Here is a 22050-nt window from a genome sequence, read left to right on the forward strand (position 1 = left end):
GGGAATAAATGCACTTTATTACTGGTTTTATTTCTATCCGTTACAGCAAATGTAGCATAGTAGCACAAGGCTAGGTATAAGCACTGATAAAATTCGCTACTCATTTTACAAAGTTGTAATATTTCTGTACGATGGTGTCTTCTCGTCTAATTAATTGACTTTGTAATGTATTTGTGAAGCTTTTTTTACTTATGTCTTGAAGAGATACATGAATAGACTTATGGTGAGTCGTTTGGTATTATTTTGATTTAATACTTACCTTCACCACTCAAGAAAATATCAATTACATTTAAATCTTTCAAATTCATTATGCTTTTTCGTATGAATATCCTGAAAAGAGTTTCTTTTCTTTTTTTGTTTAAACAACACCTGTTTCTGCTGGTACTTTTTGTGGTAAAAGATTGTTCTGAAGCTGTTCTTCTAGATTAGATATATTAGACTTTGTATAACAAAAGTTGCACGAAAAGAATTAAAAATACAATATGGCGCACATAACAATATTTACATTGTACCGGAAAAATTATTTCCAAATTCTGAAACAGAATAAGTAAAAAGCTTCTCATTGAGAATCGATATCAGTTAGCAAAGTAACCGTTTATTTATTTTTATTTAAATTCTATTCTCGATGACTCCCCAGAGGATGCATGAAATTTCATTTTGGAAAGTTTCGCACAAAATGCTGAAACGTGACTTGTTTCGAAAAAGTTCTGCAACCGTTTCGACCCCCGCCACGTACACCATTATCTCGCGTAATCATAAGAAGGGTTCATTGTCGTCTCAGAGACCCACAGTGTCCAAGGTTCGATTTCTAAAAATTTGTTCGAGCGTCGCTGACATTTTGCGATATCCGTGCTTGTTTTCTTTTGCAGACTGGCAGGGACGTTTTCTGGAAACCTGTAGCGGTATCTCATTAAAACTGACCAGCACGACGCCGCAAGAACCAGTCATATCAAGACGCTCGACTTGTGAAAATCGTGACAGAGCACCGGAACACCCCTTTTTCACGCTTACGTCGATCTGGTGAAATGTATGCGAAAACTTCACCGACGAAGCCGACGACGGAGGCGAGTGCCGTCAACGGATCACCCCCTGATAAGGTACGAAAGAATTAGAACGAATATCCGGGGAACTCCAGAGACGTAACGCTTGCAATTAGCGTGAAAACTAGAGCGGTACGGCGGTTCTAGGAATTATTCCGACGGTAAATCATAATTTTGCTTCGATCGCGCGGTGACTTTTTTAATCGACGAATTCTTGAAAGTCGAATGCTTCTACCACCGGCGTTAGAAAAACCCATAATCGAGGAAAACCTGTTCGAGATTTATTTACTGAATGCACGTGTCGATTAACGCTATCGTAACGCATTTCGTAACTATTACTGATTAACGTATGCGATTATGTTTCGTTTCGTCACGGCGAGCACACTTGTCAGACGTGGTTCTAAATATTTGCATATAATACCTTCGATTATAATATTACATAAATATTATTTAAACTAGAGTAATACTTGTAATAATTATTTGACATATTTATATCGAATTTCAAAGAACAGAAATTTGGCGATCAGGGCGTTTTTATTTATTTCGTACGATGCAAACGACCGGTCGATAATATGTTTGTACGTATTATAGGAAATACAGTAAAATATTATTTTACACGTTCGATGAAAGTAAAACGTGAAAGTGAAATCATCGCGTATCTCAGCGTCGCAAAGCCTCCGATCGAACAATTATGAACGCTACTGTACGATAAATACAGCACTAGTTGTACTAGATATCGCGATTTTTAAAACGTGTTTCGTGCCCTTGAATGTCTTTCTCAATGAGCTTCATTGATACGCAGATCATAAATCAGCGATAGATCTTAATTCAATACTAATATTGATCTATCACCTAGAAATTAGTCGCAAATTACATCGAACGAATTTGATAAATTTTGCTAACAACTAATTAATATTCGCTGAAACCGTGAAACAGATAGTGATTTATTGAAGTATGCGTTCGTGATATGCATACGTGTGTCGCGGCAAGCACGATTTTACGTTATGTTTTAATGACATAAGCGTGTTTCAGCCAATTCAGGAAACCTGTTTTCGCGGAGCAATAAGAGAAGGGACGTGTTAACGTTGCTCCATAAACATCAAAATGGGATGCGGGTATATTTTCTCGCTCGTTACGCCATTCAATGTGCAACGTGTATCTTATTACACTGTTAGAAAAAAAAATAAATGATCGATGCGTCTTAATTAATAAAAGCTTGTCAACGAGCCAACCTGACGGATTTGAATCGAAATTAAGCCCAGGAATTTTGAACGATTTAATATTCAAATATTTTATATGTGCCTGAATGCTATAAACACACCTCGAATATTTAGGCATTATTCGAATTTCCAGTTTTGAAAAAAACAACGAACTTGACAACTTGTCGACGAGTCAAGCTGGTGAATTTCCAGTTTTGAAAAAAAGCAACGAACTCAACGATTTCTCGACGAGTCAAGCTTGTGCAAATAAGCTAATACTTTAGCTTTGGAAGCAGTTATTCTGTAATGTTTATTAATTTTATCGAATTTTCCATATTCTCAATGGAGATCAAGGAAATAATACTTGGCAGTACTTGAAATTGAACTATCGAGACATATTTACTAGATGTTTCGTAGTCACTGTTTTGTAAAAGTAAGAGTAATATTAATGCTGTGAACATGACTATGTCCTAAGAATTCTGTTACAAAATTTCGAGAACACAATCATGCTTCTAATGTCGAACGTTGATCACGTTCAACGTAAGATTGGCATTCTATTTTCCCAAAATTCTTTTATTGTGTAAATCAATGGAACTTTAGTCTTCAACGAACTACATTCTACAACCATTTCTGAATATCATTTAATTGTATTTAAGTCTTTGAATTTAGAAAGTCTTCTTCTTCGTCGCTTCTTCATAGTGGTGCTTAGAAATAAAACGAAGTTTAAAAGCCAGTAGAAAATTTCACTGAGAGGTTTTGTCATATTTAGGCAAGTTCGACGACAACAAAGAAGTGAAAGGAAACAGTCGAAAACAATTTTAAACGTACAGACAAAAAATTCTTTGCTGTTGGTTACAAACTAGTACAACCATAGGGAGAAATGTATAATAAAAAATGGATAAATTATGGAGTTTGTTGATTAAAATAACAGTCGTGCGTCTTGTTGCTTATAGAGTAGCTCTCGTGTTTCATTACGTGCGATTTATGTCCATCAAACGCAACGGATTTCACATTCACCGCTGGTCAAAATCACTTTGTCCAGTGAAATCGTCCTTGGCATCCAAAGTATCCGTCTCGTAATTAGCATGATGCAAACCCGAGCAAAGTTACATTTCGCGTTCCGGAGATTTTTCACGATTTTGTCGAACATTTGACTGTTGGTCGAATTTTTTTCGGGCGTGTCGCGTTTTTCGGGCGCCGATCACGCGCAAAAAATGGAAAATTCGAGCGTTGGAAACTTTCTAAAATCTCGGTTTTCCGATCAAACTGCGAAAAATGTGGCAAACAGCGAACATAAATCTAGGATGGGGGGATTTACCCTGAGCATATAAAATAGACGTGTGACGGTTTAATGGAGCGCAGTTTCTATAAACCTGTCTCGCTAGGAATAAGACGGACGTATTTCGCGTGTTCACCTTTATAGATCATCGGGACTTAAGGATGCTGGATGTAAGAATCTCGAATGAAAATTAAATAAACAATCGATAACTTCGAATACTGTGCAATCGCTAGCTTTTTCTATTTACAAACAGTAACGTTCGGAAAACTTCGCGCATTGTTATTGCAAAATAAGCAAAATACCATTTGTTTACCGTTGCATTAGCGATAAGTTGCTTATCTCGAACACAAATATAAAAGATACGTAGCACTGTTTATTTCCATTAAACGTTTCCATCTTTTCGTTCGAATTTCTCGAATTTGTACAACAACTTCTCCTATACTTCATATCGTACAATATATTTACGAAACATTTATGTACTCTTTCGCGATTGTTTACCTTCGAAAATAAAAAACGTATCGTTCACGCTCAAATGCATTTTATTTTTTATATCAAAATCAGAAAAGAAATATTCGTATAGAACAGAGCTTGTTTTTCTTTTTATGGAGCTCCGAGAATTTTTCCACAGTTGTGGTGTACTGTATAAATGATAGGATCATTAAAAACTTGACTGCATAATTGAATAGAAAATGCAAACGAATGACGATATTTGATCTTTACAAAATACAAAATATTAGATCATTCGTTAATGTGAATTTTCAATGAATAAATGAATTGTCTCAATCCAACGCGATTAATAATCAAAGCTGAGAAGTAAGATTACTTAAGGCGAGAGCCTATCGCGAATTAAACAAAATTTTATAAATATGTTGATAAATCACATTGTTTATCGAACGCCTATAGGAACGGTCATCGGTATTACGTGATAAAAACAATTTCAAATATAATATGAAATATCTCGTAAATATTGAGTTTTCAATAGACAATTTTTTTCTTAATATTTAATTTATAAAATAAATATTGCGTTTACCTTCTACCCTTAAATTATTTTAGTACACGAAGCAGTTCGTAACGCAAGTTTAAGAACGTTAAAGATATTCGAAACGAAGTGGATAAACGTTGTGCTTTGTTTAATTGTTAATATATTGTAGAGTTTATAAATTAAACATGAAATTGAACTTTTACTTTCAGAAACAATTTTGTAAGTCTATTATGAACAAGTCACTGGACAGTAATTAATTGTTTCAACGGTCTGTTTCCCCACAAATTTTGCAATATACCTCGACAAACTCCGCCATTTTCTTAACACTTTATTTTAAACGGAAGCAGTGAACACCGATTTTGAACCGTCCAGTCGTCCATGTGATCGTTCTTGATTCAAATTAAATTAATAAAATTTAATACAGCGATTGTATAAAAATGTGATTAAGGAAATGTTGTTGTTTTATGAAGCCTAAACTCGTGCATGGGGGGAACTACATCAAGGAAGGTAAAGACTCTACTAAGAGCACTTGCCTAATCTTCTCTCCGAAAGAAAGTGACTCCATTGGTGCGCTAGGCAAATATCTACAACTTTTCGCTGTAAGTATAATACAATACACTTAATAAAAAAGAATTTTTACTCTATTAAATAAATTATCTTGACCAGTAAAGGTATAGAGTCTGTATTTTCATTCAAACGAAACGAACAGTCGATGATTTAACCCTTCTATTGTGTTCTTTTCACGTCAACGTGGCTTTTTTTATTTATAATTTTATTCTAATCATACGTATCAACTCTATCTAGTTTAGTGTATACCTTCTAACAGTAGAGTCATCTTTTATTTTATTTATTGAAAAGGTGCATCATCGTATCTTTTACGCTCATGTTTAGGTCATTGTTCAGCCAAGGATAAATATAATTTTATTATATTCAATATAGTTCGAACGTTCATAAAGAAAAAAAAAGGTTGTTAAAGCAATGTATTTTATTATTTGATGTTTTTAAATGTGGCAAGCAACACACAATCTTTTAAACCATGTCATTCGTGATGATAAAACAAAAACTGTAATTGTAACAAGTATTTAATTTTCATTCAACGTTTTCCATCGGAACAATACGATAATAATAATCTTCAGAACAAATTGTTCACGTATCATAAAAGTCTAATTTCATGAACAGGAGGGAGCACAAGACAATATAACAAACTGCGGTGTAATATAAAATTCTCGTAAATGAACAAAACAGCATAATTATGTAACAATGTTAATCGTGTATGTAAATAATTGGCGAATTTTTGTACGAACACAAGAGGAGTGTTAAATATAATATGAGAGAACCGAATTGTAAAATTCTTTATATACAGGGTGTCTCGAAACGAGCGATAGAATCAAAAATAAATTATTGCTTTTTTGAATCGAAAGTGTTCTTTTCTCTACAGAAATTTATAAATGCTTATAATTTCAATTTGTCAGTCTGGCCTCCATACGAGAGTTTCATTAGAACGATTTCGTTTCCAGCAAAATGAAGTTAATCTGTTACATATTGAATCCAGAAGTTCTCTACGTCAATCAAATGCCTATGAATTCATGGTGGAGTGTGCACCGGGCGGAAAGCTCGACTCCGTGATCGATCATTTACACGAGCAATGTGGTTATTTTTCGATCATTTCTAGGTGGATATCTGTAAGATAAAAAAAACAAACATCGTCATCGAGGTGACATTTCGCGATTTCAATCGTTTCTCTCACTTGTAGAAATTATAAGGATAATACGGGAACAGTGCCATGGTTCCCGAGACGCATCAGGGATCTCGATAAGTTCGCCAATCAAATTCTGTCCTATGGATCCGAGCTGGACAGCGATCATCCGGGATTCACGGACTCCGTTTACAGAGAGAGGCGCAAATACTTCGCCGATCTAGCTTACAATTACAAGCAGTGAGTGAAAAATCACACTTTAAAAATGGAATTGAAGTTCTTTTTTATTGAAACACATTTCTCTTACGATTCGAATTACTATTGGATGTTCTCAAATTACAAATACTATTGTACTGTATTTTACAGTCTATCTCAAGAATTCTGTCCACAAAAATATCTTCGAAACTGTTGACAAATGGATTAATAGTTTTCCACAGGAAATTACTAGTTACATCGAATGTGAATTACGTTTACCATGTTTATTTACGAAAGAAAAAATTACAAACGTTTTCCAATGTTTGAAACGACAGAGTTCGTGAAACGTACTGTATATTTTACTGCTATTATAATTGTCATTTTACTGTCTTCTTAAAGTGTTCATTGATAGGTTTCACGAATGCTAAAAAATGAAGGAAGAATAATGATAACTTGTTCGCGGTTTCAGCGGCCAATCCATTCCGAGAGTAGAGTACACCAAAGAGGAAACGGATACGTGGGGCGTAGTTTTTAGAAATTTGACGAAACTTTATCCAAAGTATGCCTGCAAGGAGCATAACCACGTGTTCCCGTTACTCATCGAAAACTGCAGCTACAGAGAAGACAACATTCCTCAACTGCAGGACATATCGAACTTCTTAAAAGGTTCCAACCGACCTACAAACTTATGCATACAGCGATTATTGCTCGAAGGCTGCTATATATTTGGGAAACTAACGCTTCGTAATACGAAATATACAGTAGATAAACAAATCGATACGGTCCCCTTTTTGAAGTATTTTTTGAAAGCTTTCAAACGTTGACGAAGGTATTACAAACACCTGGGAAAGTTACACAACTCTTTATCTCGACGACATTATAATTGAACGTGGTCATTTTCTTAAAATCATTTTTTTAAAACATTTCAACAGATTGAGTTATGTCGAATTTGACCAAATCTAAAAAATTCAAGTTATTTGCTTCAAATGAATAATGTAGCATAAATGCATCTAAGCTGTTCAAACATTCAACAGGTTCAGTTTTGTCAAGTTTAATGAAAATATTCTATTTGCTTTAAATTTCGAGTATTTAGTATAATTTAATAAAGGATAAATCGTCAGGATTCATAATCGTTTTGTCGTATTTTAAAGGGGACAGTGCCGGTGTAAATCGCGTAAATTTAAATAACAAACGTGTTTCGTGTTTAATTTCACCGACATTCGTGTTTCGTAATTTTCCAAAATTCTCGTTTATAGATTGCACTGGTTTCACGCTTCGCCCTGTGGCCGGATTACTCTCTTCGCGCGACTTTCTGGCCGGCTTAGCTTTCAGAGTGTTTCACTGCACACAATACATCAGACATGGCAGCAAACCATTATACACACCGGAACCCGATATCTGTCATGAAGTATTGGGTCACGTGCCACTGTTCGCCGATCCCTCGTTCGCCCAATTTTGTCAAGTTGTCGGTTTGGCATCCCTTGGGGCTCCCGACGACTACATCGAGAAACTTGCCACGGTAATGATCCCATTCTTGTTTTGCAAATATTATAAAAATAACCCTATTGCATTTCGATAACCGTGAAAATATTTTTGGAAAGTCTGACTAAATTAATTTCAAGTTAAAATCGTAATATAATTTACAATAAAAATTTACGTAAACATCTAAACATTTTTGCAACAGAAATTTAATAATAAATAGAGTTATAGAAACTGTATGAATATTTTTGTGTATTTAATATATTAGTCACCGGATTCGAACACTCTCCTTTTTTATTACAACGTTTCAAGGTACCGTTCGCTGAAATTGGTACAATTATTATGAATTGTGTTTCAGTGTTTCTGGTTTACGGTCGAATACGGTATCTGTCGACAAGGTAACGAATTAAAGGCGTACGGTGCAGGATTGCTCTCGTCTTTTGGCGAACTAGAGTATTGCTTGAGTGGTAAACCAGAACTTCGACCTTTTGAACCGACGAAGACTGCGTTACAAAAATATCCGATAACGGAATATCAACCCGTGTATTTCGTCGCAGAAAACTTCGAAGATGCAAAACAGAAGATGATGTAAGCAAATCTAAATCCGAGTCACGTGTATCTTATCTTCGCGAAACATGCCGAATCGTTTGTTTTATACAGTATAAAAAATAACCTGGACATTCGAAAAACTTCTTAGCTGAATGTCCTTTGGACAAAATGACTACGATTTTTGGTTTATTTATCGTGTGACCACTTAAAGTCCCACGTTTTGCAATCGATGAATATTCTATTTATTTGTACTTTCCGTTCCAGCAAATTTGCCGAAAGTATTCCGAAGAAGTTTGGGGTCAGATACGACCCGTACACTCAAAGTATCAACATAATCGACAGCAAACATCAAATCGAAGATCTCGTATACAACGTGAACCAAGAAGTACAAATTTTGATGGACGCTTTACGGAAATTGAAGTAATAGAGTCGCGCGTTTCGTCGATTATCTATGTGAAATTAACAGGTACTATGCGTTGAATTATGACAACGCGTGGGATCGTTTATTAGGCGGAATAAAGCGATTAAAAACTTATTTAAAACTAAACTGATTTGTACGAAGTTATATCAAAACCATGCTTCTTACGATATTGAATACAAAAATTTGAAATATACACGGTAGGTCCTGATTTTTGGTACAATCGACGAAGAAACTATGAAAAATACTATGTAAATAAATGAAAAAATTATAAAATCATTCGCACTTTAGAAAACATTTTATTGCCGGCGACATTATAAACTGGAATTCATTGACAACCATAAGACTCGATGAGCCTGAGCCAGATCATTGGTGATTCCAAACATTAATCGTTGCAGGCTGATTCCTAAAAATTATAGAACAAAACAAGGTGTTCACAAAATTTTTGAATAAATTTCACCAACATGTGTTTTATTAAACAAACTGGAGTAAAAGTGTTACAAACATAGGCTTCGAAATTCTTTCTTTCCAAGCTACAGTACATTAAATACAGGAAGTTAGGCTTCTCGAGTAAAAATATAAGTTTAAACATTTTTGTAATATCAAATTTTTCATTAATACGTTGATAAAATTTAGCTCAAAGAATTTAGGAACACTGTATATATGTAGGAGGGAAATTTAAAAATCCTTCCCCTTCCACAAACCCCACTGGTCCATTTGTCGCGTCTGCAAGAATGCAGAATTTAAATTATTTATTGTACAAGTCACCCACCTTTACCATGTAAAACTTACTAACAGCAAGTTCTGAATGCTAACATTAATAATAATGTCGATCTTACATTTCACAGCAGGATACAGCAAGACATACGCGAGTATATAATCAGACACTGAACGTAACACATTAAACAGTCAACTACGAAACATGTTTAGAGCACATTTATACTCTTATACCACATACGTATACAGGGAGATTTAAAAAGGGAATCGAGGAATTCAGAAGCATACAATACTTGCAAGAAATCTAATTAACGTGTTTTATATGTTTACTATTTGTTTTAACATTTGAAAATATAGTATGAAATTAAGTACATTTTTGTTTTGAACATAACTGGGGAAAAATTCCTTTGATAGTTCTGTTTTTTTTTAATAGTTATTTATGGATGTTCTACAGAATTCGAAACAGTCTTTGGTTATTTATAATTCACGACACTTGATTTTAAACAATTATATATTATATTATTATTAATATTAATTTATTTATTTGTGTGAGTATTTATGTTCCAAATTCGTGGATCCCTTTTTTGTATCACCCTTTCCCTATTTGTTGTGTCTTTAATATATTCAGTTCGTTAGAACTCACGTATAAAACATCAATCAGATATCAGACCTGAGCACCTTTCAATAATTTTAAAAGATCGATATTTCAATTACTTTTAAATAACGTTGCTCGAAATAAAACACCATAAAATAATTATTTTTTATTATCGTTGAAAGTAAAATTTGCCCAGATCTGACACGTGTTATTTCAGCTATTTAAACACGATATTTATTTATCGTTAGTGCAATGGTAGATCACGATAAAAATTGTTCAGTTTAGGATCGTAAGTTTGTGTCGAAACATGCACTATGGCGATAATGTTAACATCAATTTTGATATCGTAGCAACATTTTTAACAATTTTTACAATAGTAAAGTCGCGATTTATTGGAGTAGATTATAAAAATTTGCTGCACTACTTTCAATGGTTTTAATGTTTCGAAAACTAAATAGAAATTAGTGTGTTTCAGAATTTAATAAGAATAGTGTCGTCGTTCTCGTTTCGCGGATTTTAATCAACAAATGGCGCGACGTTTGGAATTTCGCTGTTACTAGGAACTTTTATTTAGTTATTTGCACATTGGATATGTATGTATTGTATATCTTCCAATTTTCGTGTCTTGTACAATCATGAGAGGAAAATTGTCTTAATATACATAGTCCCAGATCAGACACGTCCCTTGCGATTAGTCTTCGCGTTGTATGCATAATCTAATAACAATTACAAAATATAACGATTTCGATACCACATTCACGGTTATAATACACATCGTTCTCTACAGTACCAATACATATGAAAAGTCTATCAATATACATTTACAACAAAATATATTACTTTTTTCCTTTCTCGTCGTGTACATACACGCACGAATATTTGTAAATATACCCTGTTTCCGAAAACGCGGGTCCTCGTTTCCTCTAGTCATGTCGTGAACGTCATAACAAAAATAATTAGGCTACCTGGAACGTAACATTTTTCATCGGAGATCAGTTCAAGTAATTCCAGAAGCGCTTTGTACTCTCGTAAGTGAATTAAACTACCCTCTATGGCAGTAGGTTCTCAACCTCTTCTTCCTACGAACCCTTTCTCAAAATTGCGTGTCAAAATATTAGTTGAATTAAATAGGGGCCTGTAATATTTTTGGATGTCGCAAATTTCATTTTCTAAAGAAATTCACAGTTACCTAGGAGAGTTTATAATCCCTCGGTACAAGACACAACGGTGACTTCAACGCATGGAAAGATTCATTATACTCCAGTAGATATCGTTTCAAAGTACCGAAAGGGTAAAATTAATATTTTTGAATGTAACGTTTGAAACAAAAAATAAATATTTAGCATAGAAATTCGCGGAGCCCTCCTGGGATCCGTAGTCCATGAATTGAGAACCACTGCTCTATGGAATCCATAAAAAACTTCGCATACAGATCGAACTGAAACTTAAACAAAAATTAAATCGTTGTTGGTGCTAAACAATAATACAGTTTGTTCTAAAATTCACTTTTCACGTTTAAACAAATTTTTTTTTATACTTTTGCATTTTCTTAATATTCGATTCCTTAAGTTCTCATTTATTCCTGGCATTGACTTAAATATTGGAATTTAAATACATCCATAAAAAAAAATCTAATGAAAGCATTCCAGGGCAATTTAAAAAACTGCTACTTTCAAGATACACTGAACATAAATTAAAAAGAATTTTGTTAGCTACAAATTTTTAAGAATATTTTCCATGCATGTGTGAAAGTTAAGAAATATTGCTTTTCACTGAATTTCGATAACGAATCTTTTTCCAGAAGAAATGCAACTACTTTCGCGAACGTATGGGATGTTTTTACGCGAACTATGCGGACGGTGAAGTATCAATTTAATCGTTTGATTTCAAGCATGTTGACAGACGCTCTTCCGTAACATGGCTTTCGATTTCGCTTACCACTTGTCACAGCCCTGCGCGGAACGAATGAAAGTTTAACCGAATTCCATCGAACGATTCGTTTGTTAATCGAACAAAGATATGTATTAGGAGATTGTTCACAATCCGTCCAATTTGCGTCACGATTGGGAGATCTCGTTCCTCGGAAAATATAAAATCAAGCTCGGCAATTCATTCTACGGTAACAGACGCGGACAGAGTCGTGGAAAAATGGCCGTCTCGCGTGTTTAACGATTAGTCTCGCGAATCGTGTACTGGGCGAGTATTTTGTTTCTAGATCTCGATGGAATGTGTGACGGAATGCGATTCAATTCTGAGAAGGTCCCTGTTGCTGTCTCGCGGCTGGCTCGATGTCGTTGTACAGCATGTCCGTTTGGGGTGGACAGATTTGGAAAGGCACGAGATCTGGAGGGTTTCCGTTCTGCTGCGTCGGTTCCGGTTGCTGGGATTGGATCATCGTACCGACGTTCCCTTGGGCCGTGGTCGACACTATTGGCACTGGACTGACTGGTAACGGTTGGGAAAACAATTCCGTGGATACTATAGGCACCGGAACCGTGATCGGCAACGAAAGAATGTTTACACCCTGTATGTTGCTCGACATGGGCAACTGCACGTTCGAATTATTCGTGTTGCATCTATTCATTTGCTGGCACGTGTTTGTAGCATTGTACGGTATTCCCGCCTGAAACATTAAATCAAACACTTTATCGATATCCTTCCAACAGATTAATGGTACATCAGTACCACGCCACGTCGTAATTTTCTTCGTGATAATTGTCAACCCTTTCGCTGGGAAACTCGACTTATTTTTGGCTACTTCGAACGTCGGTTTGTCCGTTTAAAAAATCTTCATCGAGATTTGCGCGAAGTTTGAACGAATATCAACGATTTCGTAGGACGTAATGCGTGTTTGTAAGATACTTGCATTGAGCAATGGCGATAAGATTCCGTATCTAGCGATAAACAGTTGTTCCGACACTTTCCTGAGCTCCTCCTGCTGGTGCACTATCAGCTGCTGCAGTTCCTCGTGTTTGCGTTGCAGCTCGTCTTGGATTTGATTCTGCACCGGTGTCATCACGATACCTTGCTGATGCAACATCTGCAATTATTCACAAATAGTACAGTGTTTAATCACGAAATGAAAAGTCTTCAAATATATTTTCTCAACAACTAGTCAACTTTACGCTGGTTTTAGCTAGTTTTAATTTTTGTTGAGAAGCGTACACGCAATCGACATACATAAATGTATTATTATCGATTGAAAAAGAACCGATCAGTGTGTTTTATTACCTCGTGGGTCGGAATGGTCGAAATAATCGGCGCGGTTGGGGTCGTGAAGCTCGTACTGACCACCGGTTGCAAATTAATCGTCGCGTACGGCGCCTGTTCCATAAAGCCTATGCAATTCTGATCAACCTCGAACTGAGATTGTTGCTGCGGTTGTTGTTGTCTGTTGTCGATCGGGCCGATCTGAGTCTTCGACGCGACCAAATTATTCGACGGGGGGACCTTCGATCGCGAGACTCGCGTTATCTGCGAGTGCGAAGAGCTTTGTATGGAAGTGGATATCGATGAGCTATCAGAGCTTCCGACTTGATGTCGCGATCGTGTGTTCGACGCCACCGATTTCGACGCGCTGGGCGATTTCGCCGGCCATTGGGTCGACGGAACAGGACAGGACGTCGTCACCTGCAAGTTTAAACCCATTTCATATTTTCGTTACTAAATGTAATATTTTCTTACATTTCAAACTTCATACTTAAAGATTTTTGGCACATTAAGAAATTGTAATGCAATTATGAGATTGTAGACAACGCAATCCGTGTTTTCAACTATAAATACTTTCGAAGCAGAAATAAAAGTATAATGGTCTGACTAAAAATTCTTTCTTTTTTCGAACTCGAATTGCACAATTATGGTAAAAATTTGTGCATTACGAATATCGTGTTCTGGACAACGTGGGACAGATAAGACCCACACGACGGAAAGTCACCGAAAATTAATAAAAAAAATATAAAAATTCGTTACGCGTCATTCGCTTAATCGACTAGATTCACCTGTTGTTGCTTCACCGGGATCAGAACGTCCTGGTTTTGGTTCTTGTTGAAGCTCGCCGACTCCTTGCGCAGTTCTTTAATCACGTCGATGTAATTAACGACATAATGAGTGCATACGATGAACTCCGGCTTTGAGTTCCACTGATTGTACGTGATGTAGAATCTAGTCTGCAACCAAATCCACTGCTGGCCTTTCGTGAGGAACCTGTAATAGCAGGAGGTTCCTTCGCCTTTCTGCATCACTGTAAACGGGTATTCTTTGATTTGAAATCCAAGTTATCCTCTATTAACATGGACACTTACGTGACTCGTGGCAGGTAACAACCTTGTCCAAGTCGTCCACGTGGTAATAATCGTAACCGGATGTGCCCAGCACTTCGAACGGCAGGTAGCCGATGATGGGAGGCGCTCGATGATCCAGAAACAGAAATTTCCACTCGAGACTATGGCGGGACGTGAACTCTGACTTGGTGTTGTCCATCACGGACAATTCCCGGATCAATTGTGGCGTGTGGAGCCGTCCTGTGCCCACGAAAACCAATCTGAGGGGACACAAAGAGGGGTGGTAAAATTAGGCCGATTTTGGACCATGCTATCAACGAAAAATTTTATCAGGGTATAATTCTATCTCCATATCTTCTTTTTAGAGTATGAATTATATAATTATTTATCCGGGGAATGATAAGGAAAGTTATTAAAAATAAGCGTAAAGCGTCCGTAATACTTACCTAGTTAATGTATTTCGATAATTTATTTTTCTGATGATGATCCATCATCAAAATAGTTATTTAGAAATTCAGCAGGCAAATAAGATTATTGTTGCGTGAGAGCCACATGTATGATTGTAATTGGCCCCCGCAACAGAAAATAATTTTTTCAGAACGATTTGAAACTTTTCATTTTTGCCGAAAAATTTAGGCACCTACCCCCTGTCGATTTTTCTTAAAAATTCGTTTTCGATTTTTAGTAATTTTGTTTAACGCCCTACAGAAAAGTTGTGTAATACTTTTTTGTAGGTACCCATGAGCTCTACTTCAGGAAAAAGTTTCATTGAAATATATTCACAATTGTAAGAGTTATGGACGTTTGAAAATTGGACCATTTTTATGGGGTTTTTCTCATTTTGTGGGGTCTAGGATCAACTTTTCGAATATTTTTGGAATTTCTACATATTCTCCATTAAAATACGCGTCGTTTGCTTTTTTAAACATTAAAATCGTCTAATCCGTTCAGGAGTTATGACATTTTAAAGATTCGCGTGAAATTTCGGGGAAGCATTTCTGGCCAGAAATTATATTTTCGGTGAGGAATTTTTTTCTCGAAAATGGTTAGGATTTCGAGGGTATGTCTAATGATAAAAAATGATTGCTATTAACTCTTGTAACTGAAAATAATTTTTTTAGAACGATTTGAAATTTTTTAATTTTGTCGAAAAATTTCACACCTACTCGAATTTTTTTCTCGAAACTGGGTAGAATTTGGGGGGTATGTCTCTTGACCAAAAATGATCGTAATTGACCCCCACAACTGAAAATAATTTTTTTGGAACGATTGGAAATTTTTATTTTTCACCGAAAAATTTACGCACCTACCCCCTTGTCGATTTTTCTTAAAAATTCGTTTTTGATTTTTAATAATTTTGTTTGACGCTCTATAGAAAAGTTGTTTAATACTTTTTTGTAGGTACCCATGAGCTTTACTTCAGAAAAAAGTTTCATTGAAATATATTCACTATTGCAAGAGGTATGGCTGTTTCAAAATTAGACCATTTTTATGGGGTTTTTCTCATTTTGCAGGGTCTAGGATCAACTTTTCGAATATTTTTGGAATTTCTACATATTCTCCATCAAAATACGCGTCGTTTGCTTTTTTAAACATTAAAATCGTCCAATCCGTTCAGGAGTTATGACGTTTTAAAGATTCGCGTGAAATTTCGGGGAAGCATTTCTGGCCAGAAATTATATTTTCGGTGAGGAATTTTTTTCTCGAAAATGGTTAGGATTTCGAGGGTATGTCTAATGATAAAAAATGATTGCTATTAACTCCTGCAACTGAAAATAATTTTTTTAGAAAGATTTGGAACTTTTCAATTTCGCCGAAAAATGTAGGCACGTACTCGAATTTTTTTCTCGAAACTGAGTAAGATTTCGGAGATATGTTTATTGACCAAAAATACAGAACGATTTGAAATTTTCTAATTTTGGATATATTGGATATATCAATATATCGAAATATGTATATGTTTAAATATTTTAAATTCAAATGATATTACCTTTTAGTCAAACATTGAAACAATGCTACTTATTGCGAACATAATGTTGGTGCATAGGTAGACGATTCTTACTCTTACGTAACCATAATTTTATAATTTTTTTAATATACTTGGCACTAAATCATGAAGAATTTTTCTTCTATTATTTAAAGTGATTATTTTATTGACAAGTTACCTTGCAAACAATATTTGAAAGTTAATGTTTATGTTTAATAACTTTCCCATCGCTTCCCGGATAAATAATTGTGCATTTAATATTCTTTAGGAGATATAGAATCATACCCTGATCAAATGTTTTGTTGTCAGCATGGTCCAAAATCGGCCCACTTTTACCACCCTCCTTTATCGTGGATCTTATCGGGAGACACCGTCGATTTAATTTCGAGTACAGTAGAACGCCGATTATTTGGACGACCAATTTTTCCTGTACTACAAATTCAAAATTACACTGTTTATTTATCTTACGAGCAAGGAAAATATTATTGGACGTTTCCACGTTTATCGAATAATACAAAAATATTTATTGTAGTCGTTTCTACTCTTTAATCGAATGAAGAATTTATTTACCAAGGTTCGTCGAATTATTGTTCCAGCAAGTCTTTTTCAAGTTTAAATAGGGTTGCTATAATTCGAAGAACGAGCTAAAACAAGGACTTATTTGAATAAAAAAATTACGAGTAGTGGAGATAATTAGTGGACTCCTATTATAAGAACCTACCCGGTTATATGAACTGCTTGTCCCCCGTCGGGCTCATTTAAGTGAATTGTCCGAAAAACTGATCGCCAGAACGAATTTCTCTCCTTATTAGTTCGTATAATTGACGTTCTACTGTATTTCGTTAACGTGCAAGGAAATTACTTCATATCTAGTCCACCGGTGTTGCCATACTTGGTGTTTGGGAGCAAAGTATCTACCTCTGCATCAACGTCCGACCCTGTAATTAATGGAAGACAAATCTTTGTCTTACTGTGTGAAATTCGACACTGTAAGACATTTTGTTAATTACGTACGAAAATATCCGACGAATTGTACGAGTTCGTATACTGGGTTCTCCTGAACGTTCAATCCACCCCTTTTAATGTGACACGAGAAAGATATTTGATCCCCTGTAAATGCGAATGATTAATATTCTATTTACAGTCTGTTGCAAAAGATCATTTTGATTAGAATATAAAATAACTTTGTGTAATAATCTGTTTTGTAACAAAATATATTTTAAAATATTTCGTCAAATAAGTTTCATTCCAAAAATAAAAATTTTCTTTGTAATTATTTCTCTCATATTTATGTTTTGTTTCAGGGGAGGCGTAGAAGTCTGTGACATGCATAATATATTGTTTGTTAATCTGTTAAAATATTTTTACAGAATACCACAGTACTAAAAATTCCTGAAAGTGACCTAAATCAGTGTTTCTTAATTTATTGTTTCGATTTGAAGGACAGAATTCGAATTTCTGTCAATACATTCCCAAATTCTACGAAGTTTTGCAGAACTAGAAAAAATAGTGGATTACATTCAGATTTAGTAAAAGGAATTTTCTCAGATTCTTGACTCAAGTCACTTTGATAATTACTGGCACATACGAGGACGTACCCTTTTCAATATTTCGTCGATCTCTTGTGTTGGCAGGATTCAGTAGGACGTTGTAAAGGGGAGACTGGTCATCTTGATAAGTAATATCATAGATGGTCGTGTTTTCCAGTTCGTTTGGGAGATACCCAAGTAGAGATGTAACACTTTCAGACACGTAATAAATGTGCCCGCTTGAAGAAAATACCATTATAAAACCGTCCAGAGCCTACATTAAAGAAATGTCGCTTGTGTTTTCATTACTAAAAACTTTAGTCAACGCGTAGTTGAAAATTGAACTGTAATTTTGTTCCCTTATCAGCACGGTACACTATCGACCATCAGTTTTGCTTCACGGAAATTCAGCAACTCGTAAAGCCTTCGATATCGTTCAAACGTTCTATTCATTTCTAAAAAAAATTACTTTCATTTCACAATTTTGATTTCTTTCTTGTACCATTGCAATAGTGTCGCTGTTTTCTATTCTTTGTATAATGAAGCATCATTGTCCTCGAATTAAACGAAGACAATAGGAAATAAGTAAATCATTTATAATTCATAAATGCGAAGGAATTGTGATTATACTGGTCACTCGTAATAATGTTTTACACTTATGGTCGCTAGTGTACGTTGCTCTCAAACCGATGGCAAAACGTTACAGGTCCACACGGCAACCAGAAAATCATTTCCATAAGGATTTTCACACTCTCATGATATTTATACTTCAATTTCTATTAAAAATATTTTCGTAATTAATATTACTTCAGCAGAAACAGATTAGCTTCACATAATAAAGGAAGCGTTTTTTTCCTCGCTTTAAATCCCGATTTTTATAACAAATTTATCTTTCTCGTCGGCTGCAAATTTATAAATTACAACGTCGGAAGTTCGGATTAATTTGAGAAATTTATTAAACGTTTTGAGCGGTCAAACATTTCAATTAGTTACACTGTCCAACAAATTGGACAGTTGGGCAGTGTAATTAGTATTGTTTGCTCTATGATGGCAATTATACCTCTAATATGAGATGCGTGAATTCTTCGTTGGATAAAAATGATGGTTTCCAATCTTCTTGGATTTCGTGCACCCTCGATCGTACAGCTATTTCTGCAAATATTTGTACATTTAAGATAAATGTAATGTAGAAGTTAATGCCTCCACAATATTTATATTGTTCGAAATATACGGACCATTATGGTTTCTCAGGAATAGTATTGTGGATTTTAATACGGTAGATTTGTCCATTTTTCGCGCGTTCGAACCGACCATGCTTCCAAGCTCGTTCACGAGCATGTTGAATTGATCTCGGCGCTTCTTCTCGCTTAAATTCCGGGATTTTCTAACGTTTCAAAATGGACAATTAATGACACATTAGGAGGCTCGTAACTTACAGTGAAACTTATTAATTGCTCACCGTTTTGTGTCATCCTTATCGTCAATGTCATCGTCCATTGTGTCACTGAACATGAAAGTCGTATTAATTTATTTTTCTGGTGATAATCGCTTTTAAAAAAATTAGTAATTATAAAAAAAAATAATAGAGGAAACTATTGGCACGAATACTATTTTTAATATTACTTTCTAAGATAGTTTCTTTTATTTAATATTGGATACCTGTTTTCTATCAAACTGTTTGAATTCAATTCATAATATAATTTTAATCTAATAGATTTGCATATTACAATTTAGAAATTTTATTCACCATTGTCATAATAGTCTTGGTTTGAAAATGGTTACATCGTGTTGCATGAATGTTCAACAACAGATCTAACGAATTTGTATGTTTTATAGTATTTTTAAATTGCTACTATTTTTATTCGAAATTATGAATTGTGTTAAAATTTTTCTTCGTCGAATCGTGTAGCAAGATTGTGAATTTTCTTTCAAACCGAGCCACGTGTTTGGAATGATTCTGAACCATTGACATAGAGAAACATGTGCGTTGCTATCGAATCAATATCACGGTTCGTGTATTGTGTAACATGTTTGGCAATCAATACTGGTAAGGACAAGGGTGCCTCGAGCGATTGTCGAAAGCAATATTTTGCAATCAAATTTTGTTAAAAAAAAATACTAATTATGGAAGAATTTAAGAGATAATTTAATAAATTAACCATTACAATGATGGATACAAAGGGTAGGGGGTTATTGGGGTTTAAATCCCCCTTTCATTGTCCAAAAAACAATTTCTTTATTCCTTGACAAATGAACAGTCATCAAAACATTAATATTTCTATTTATAATTCCTAGGGGTGGGATTTTCACGATTTTTTGTTAGCTACCCCTTTTGACCTTTCCTAGAACTTGTTCGTTAAATAAGGGAGAAAAATTAACTTAACTTCTAACCCTTTAAATGGTCAAAATAGCAGGCATAAAAAGTTTTTAATTTTCGTGGACGATTTTTTTACTACTTTATTTTATTTTTACATATACATTTGTAATCATAATAATTGAGAAATAAAACCTGATATTAATTCAAGCACGGTGATTGTTGCTATCATCGATTAATGCAACAATGAAAGTAAACAAAAAAACAAATACAATAATACAATATAGGTAATTTAGAGCGATGTAACGCGATACAAAGTATAATTCGATTGCAGTAAATCGTGTCCCGAGTGTCGCTAAGCGCTCTAAAATATTGTCGATTATATAAATCAGAGTAATCGATAGTAATTGGGTGTCAGGAGCATAAATGAAACGTTTATCGATCGAGGATCTTGGTGCATGCGTTTACGCTCGAAACCACCGCAACGCGCCGAAAATCGAAGACCAACTATGAATATCTCTGATGCTCAATTTTGTATAAACTAACAATTACTTGGGATTAATTTAAAAAACAAAACACTGTTGAACGAACTATTAACAGTAAGCATGAACTATAAATATCTTTGAAAATCGATTTACGATAAATTAAAAATCAAAACATTGTCGAAACAAAACAATAAAAATCGATTCCAAACGAACCATTAACAGTAAGAATAAACTATAAATATCATTGACCATCGATTAACGATAAATTAAAAATCAAAATATTGTCGAAACAAGCTGCTCGCGATAAATTAAAAAAAACACACACACACTGTCAAACCAAAATATTAAAAATCGACTCTGGACGCGCCAGTAACGAACAAACTATAAATATCTTCTAACGATCGATTTGCGATAAATTGAAATAAAAAATCGCCGTCGAAACGAGCGTGTGAGATGTATCGAGACGGCTCGAGCAATCGAACATTCGAGGCGAGAGTCGAGAGCATCGAGATTGGAGGAGCGCCGAACGAAGTATGTCGAACAGTCCAAGATCGAGTAACGTTTAATGGACGGTTATTATCGCGTGACACTCACTCGGATTGCCTGGACGTGCGTCCTCGCGAATAACTCGCCATGTGACTCGATCCACGTATGTTGTCACGCGGTTCAGATCGCCCGATCCTCGCTCCCTCGGGACTTTCCCTCCTGGCTGCACGTAGGCCGCGTCGAATAATTCACTTGTTCGGGGTGACACTTCCTCGAGCAACATCGACACATTTTTCACCGCGTTTTCAAGCCCGATCACGCGCGCGTACCGATCGTTTCCGACTCTAACGATCGGTCGGATCAGCCTACGTGCATACGTTGCGACGCTTGCGTGCGACTTTGCAATGGAAGGTTGCGCCGTCTGAAGTTGCATCGACTCCGGGAGCGGAAGAACGCATGCTCGAATTCGAAGCTAGGAATTCCATATTGCCACCAAGCATCCGTCAACTCGCAAGCTCGGCTTAAACTCTTGCAAAATTTTCACCTACCTCGCGAGACGTGAATTACTAATTTAACAATTTCGTTTTACTGCTCTATATTTTTTTGTAATTGCAAAACACCATGGTTTCAAACGCTTAACTCGATGGTTATTGAATAATTTGTTTACAGAAACGAAAGACGTTCGATTTGAGATATCGTAATATTGTTTACTACCGATAGAGCTATTTGGAGTCGAGAGAAATGGTTCGAATGTGATCGATATTTTATTGTACGGTTTGCTTTCGTTCCGTGGCATTACGCTGAGGTGGCTGGACGCGTC

General features: G+C 35.4%; 2 protein-coding genes across 4 annotated transcripts; one reads left to right on the forward strand and one right to left on the reverse strand.

Moving 5' to 3' along the window:
- The first annotated feature begins 915 nt into the window (after nucleotides 1–915).
- On the forward strand, nucleotides 916–9116 carry Hn (phenylalanine hydroxylase). 2 transcript variants are annotated; one of them, XM_076767751.1, is made up of 8 exons: nucleotides 916–1097; nucleotides 4971–5099; nucleotides 6018–6172; nucleotides 6254–6436; nucleotides 6861–7057; nucleotides 7648–7910; nucleotides 8229–8458; nucleotides 8684–9116. In XM_076767751.1, the coding sequence occupies exons 1-8, from the start codon at nucleotides 1026–1028 to the stop codon at nucleotides 8841–8843; spliced, it is 1389 nt and encodes a 462-aa protein (XP_076623866.1). In that variant the 5' UTR covers nucleotides 916–1025; the 3' UTR covers nucleotides 8844–9116. The 2 variants fall into 2 exon arrangements, with proteins under 2 accessions (XP_076623866.1, XP_076623867.1); XM_076767752.1 differs by lacking the exon at nucleotides 916–1097 and adding an exon at nucleotides 2607–3688.
- Nucleotides 9117–10244: 1128 nt separating this feature from the next.
- Clk (circadian locomoter output cycles kaput protein Clock) lies at nucleotides 10245–21686 on the reverse strand. 2 transcript variants are annotated; one of them, XM_076767737.1, is made up of 12 exons: nucleotides 21339–21686; nucleotides 19405–19449; nucleotides 19181–19329; nucleotides 19006–19097; nucleotides 18015–18219; nucleotides 17431–17526; nucleotides 17279–17336; nucleotides 14451–14689; nucleotides 14148–14389; nucleotides 13381–13779; nucleotides 13016–13189; nucleotides 10245–12772 (listed from the first exon to the last, which is right to left on the reverse strand). In XM_076767737.1, the coding sequence occupies exons 1-12, from the start codon at nucleotides 21377–21379 to the stop codon at nucleotides 12395–12397; spliced, it is 2118 nt and encodes a 705-aa protein (XP_076623852.1). In that variant the 5' UTR covers nucleotides 21380–21686; the 3' UTR covers nucleotides 10245–12394. The 2 variants fall into 2 exon arrangements, with proteins under 2 accessions (XP_076623852.1, XP_076623851.1); XM_076767736.1 differs by having other exon boundaries at nucleotides 17279–17354; nucleotides 21339–21676.
- Nucleotides 21687–22050: the final 364 nt, after the last annotated feature.

Source organism: Colletes latitarsis, chromosome 7, assembly GCF_051014445.1.
Source record: "Colletes latitarsis isolate SP2378_abdomen chromosome 7, iyColLati1, whole genome shotgun sequence".
NCBI classification, from domain to species: Eukaryota; Metazoa; Arthropoda; class Insecta; order Hymenoptera; family Colletidae; genus Colletes; species Colletes latitarsis.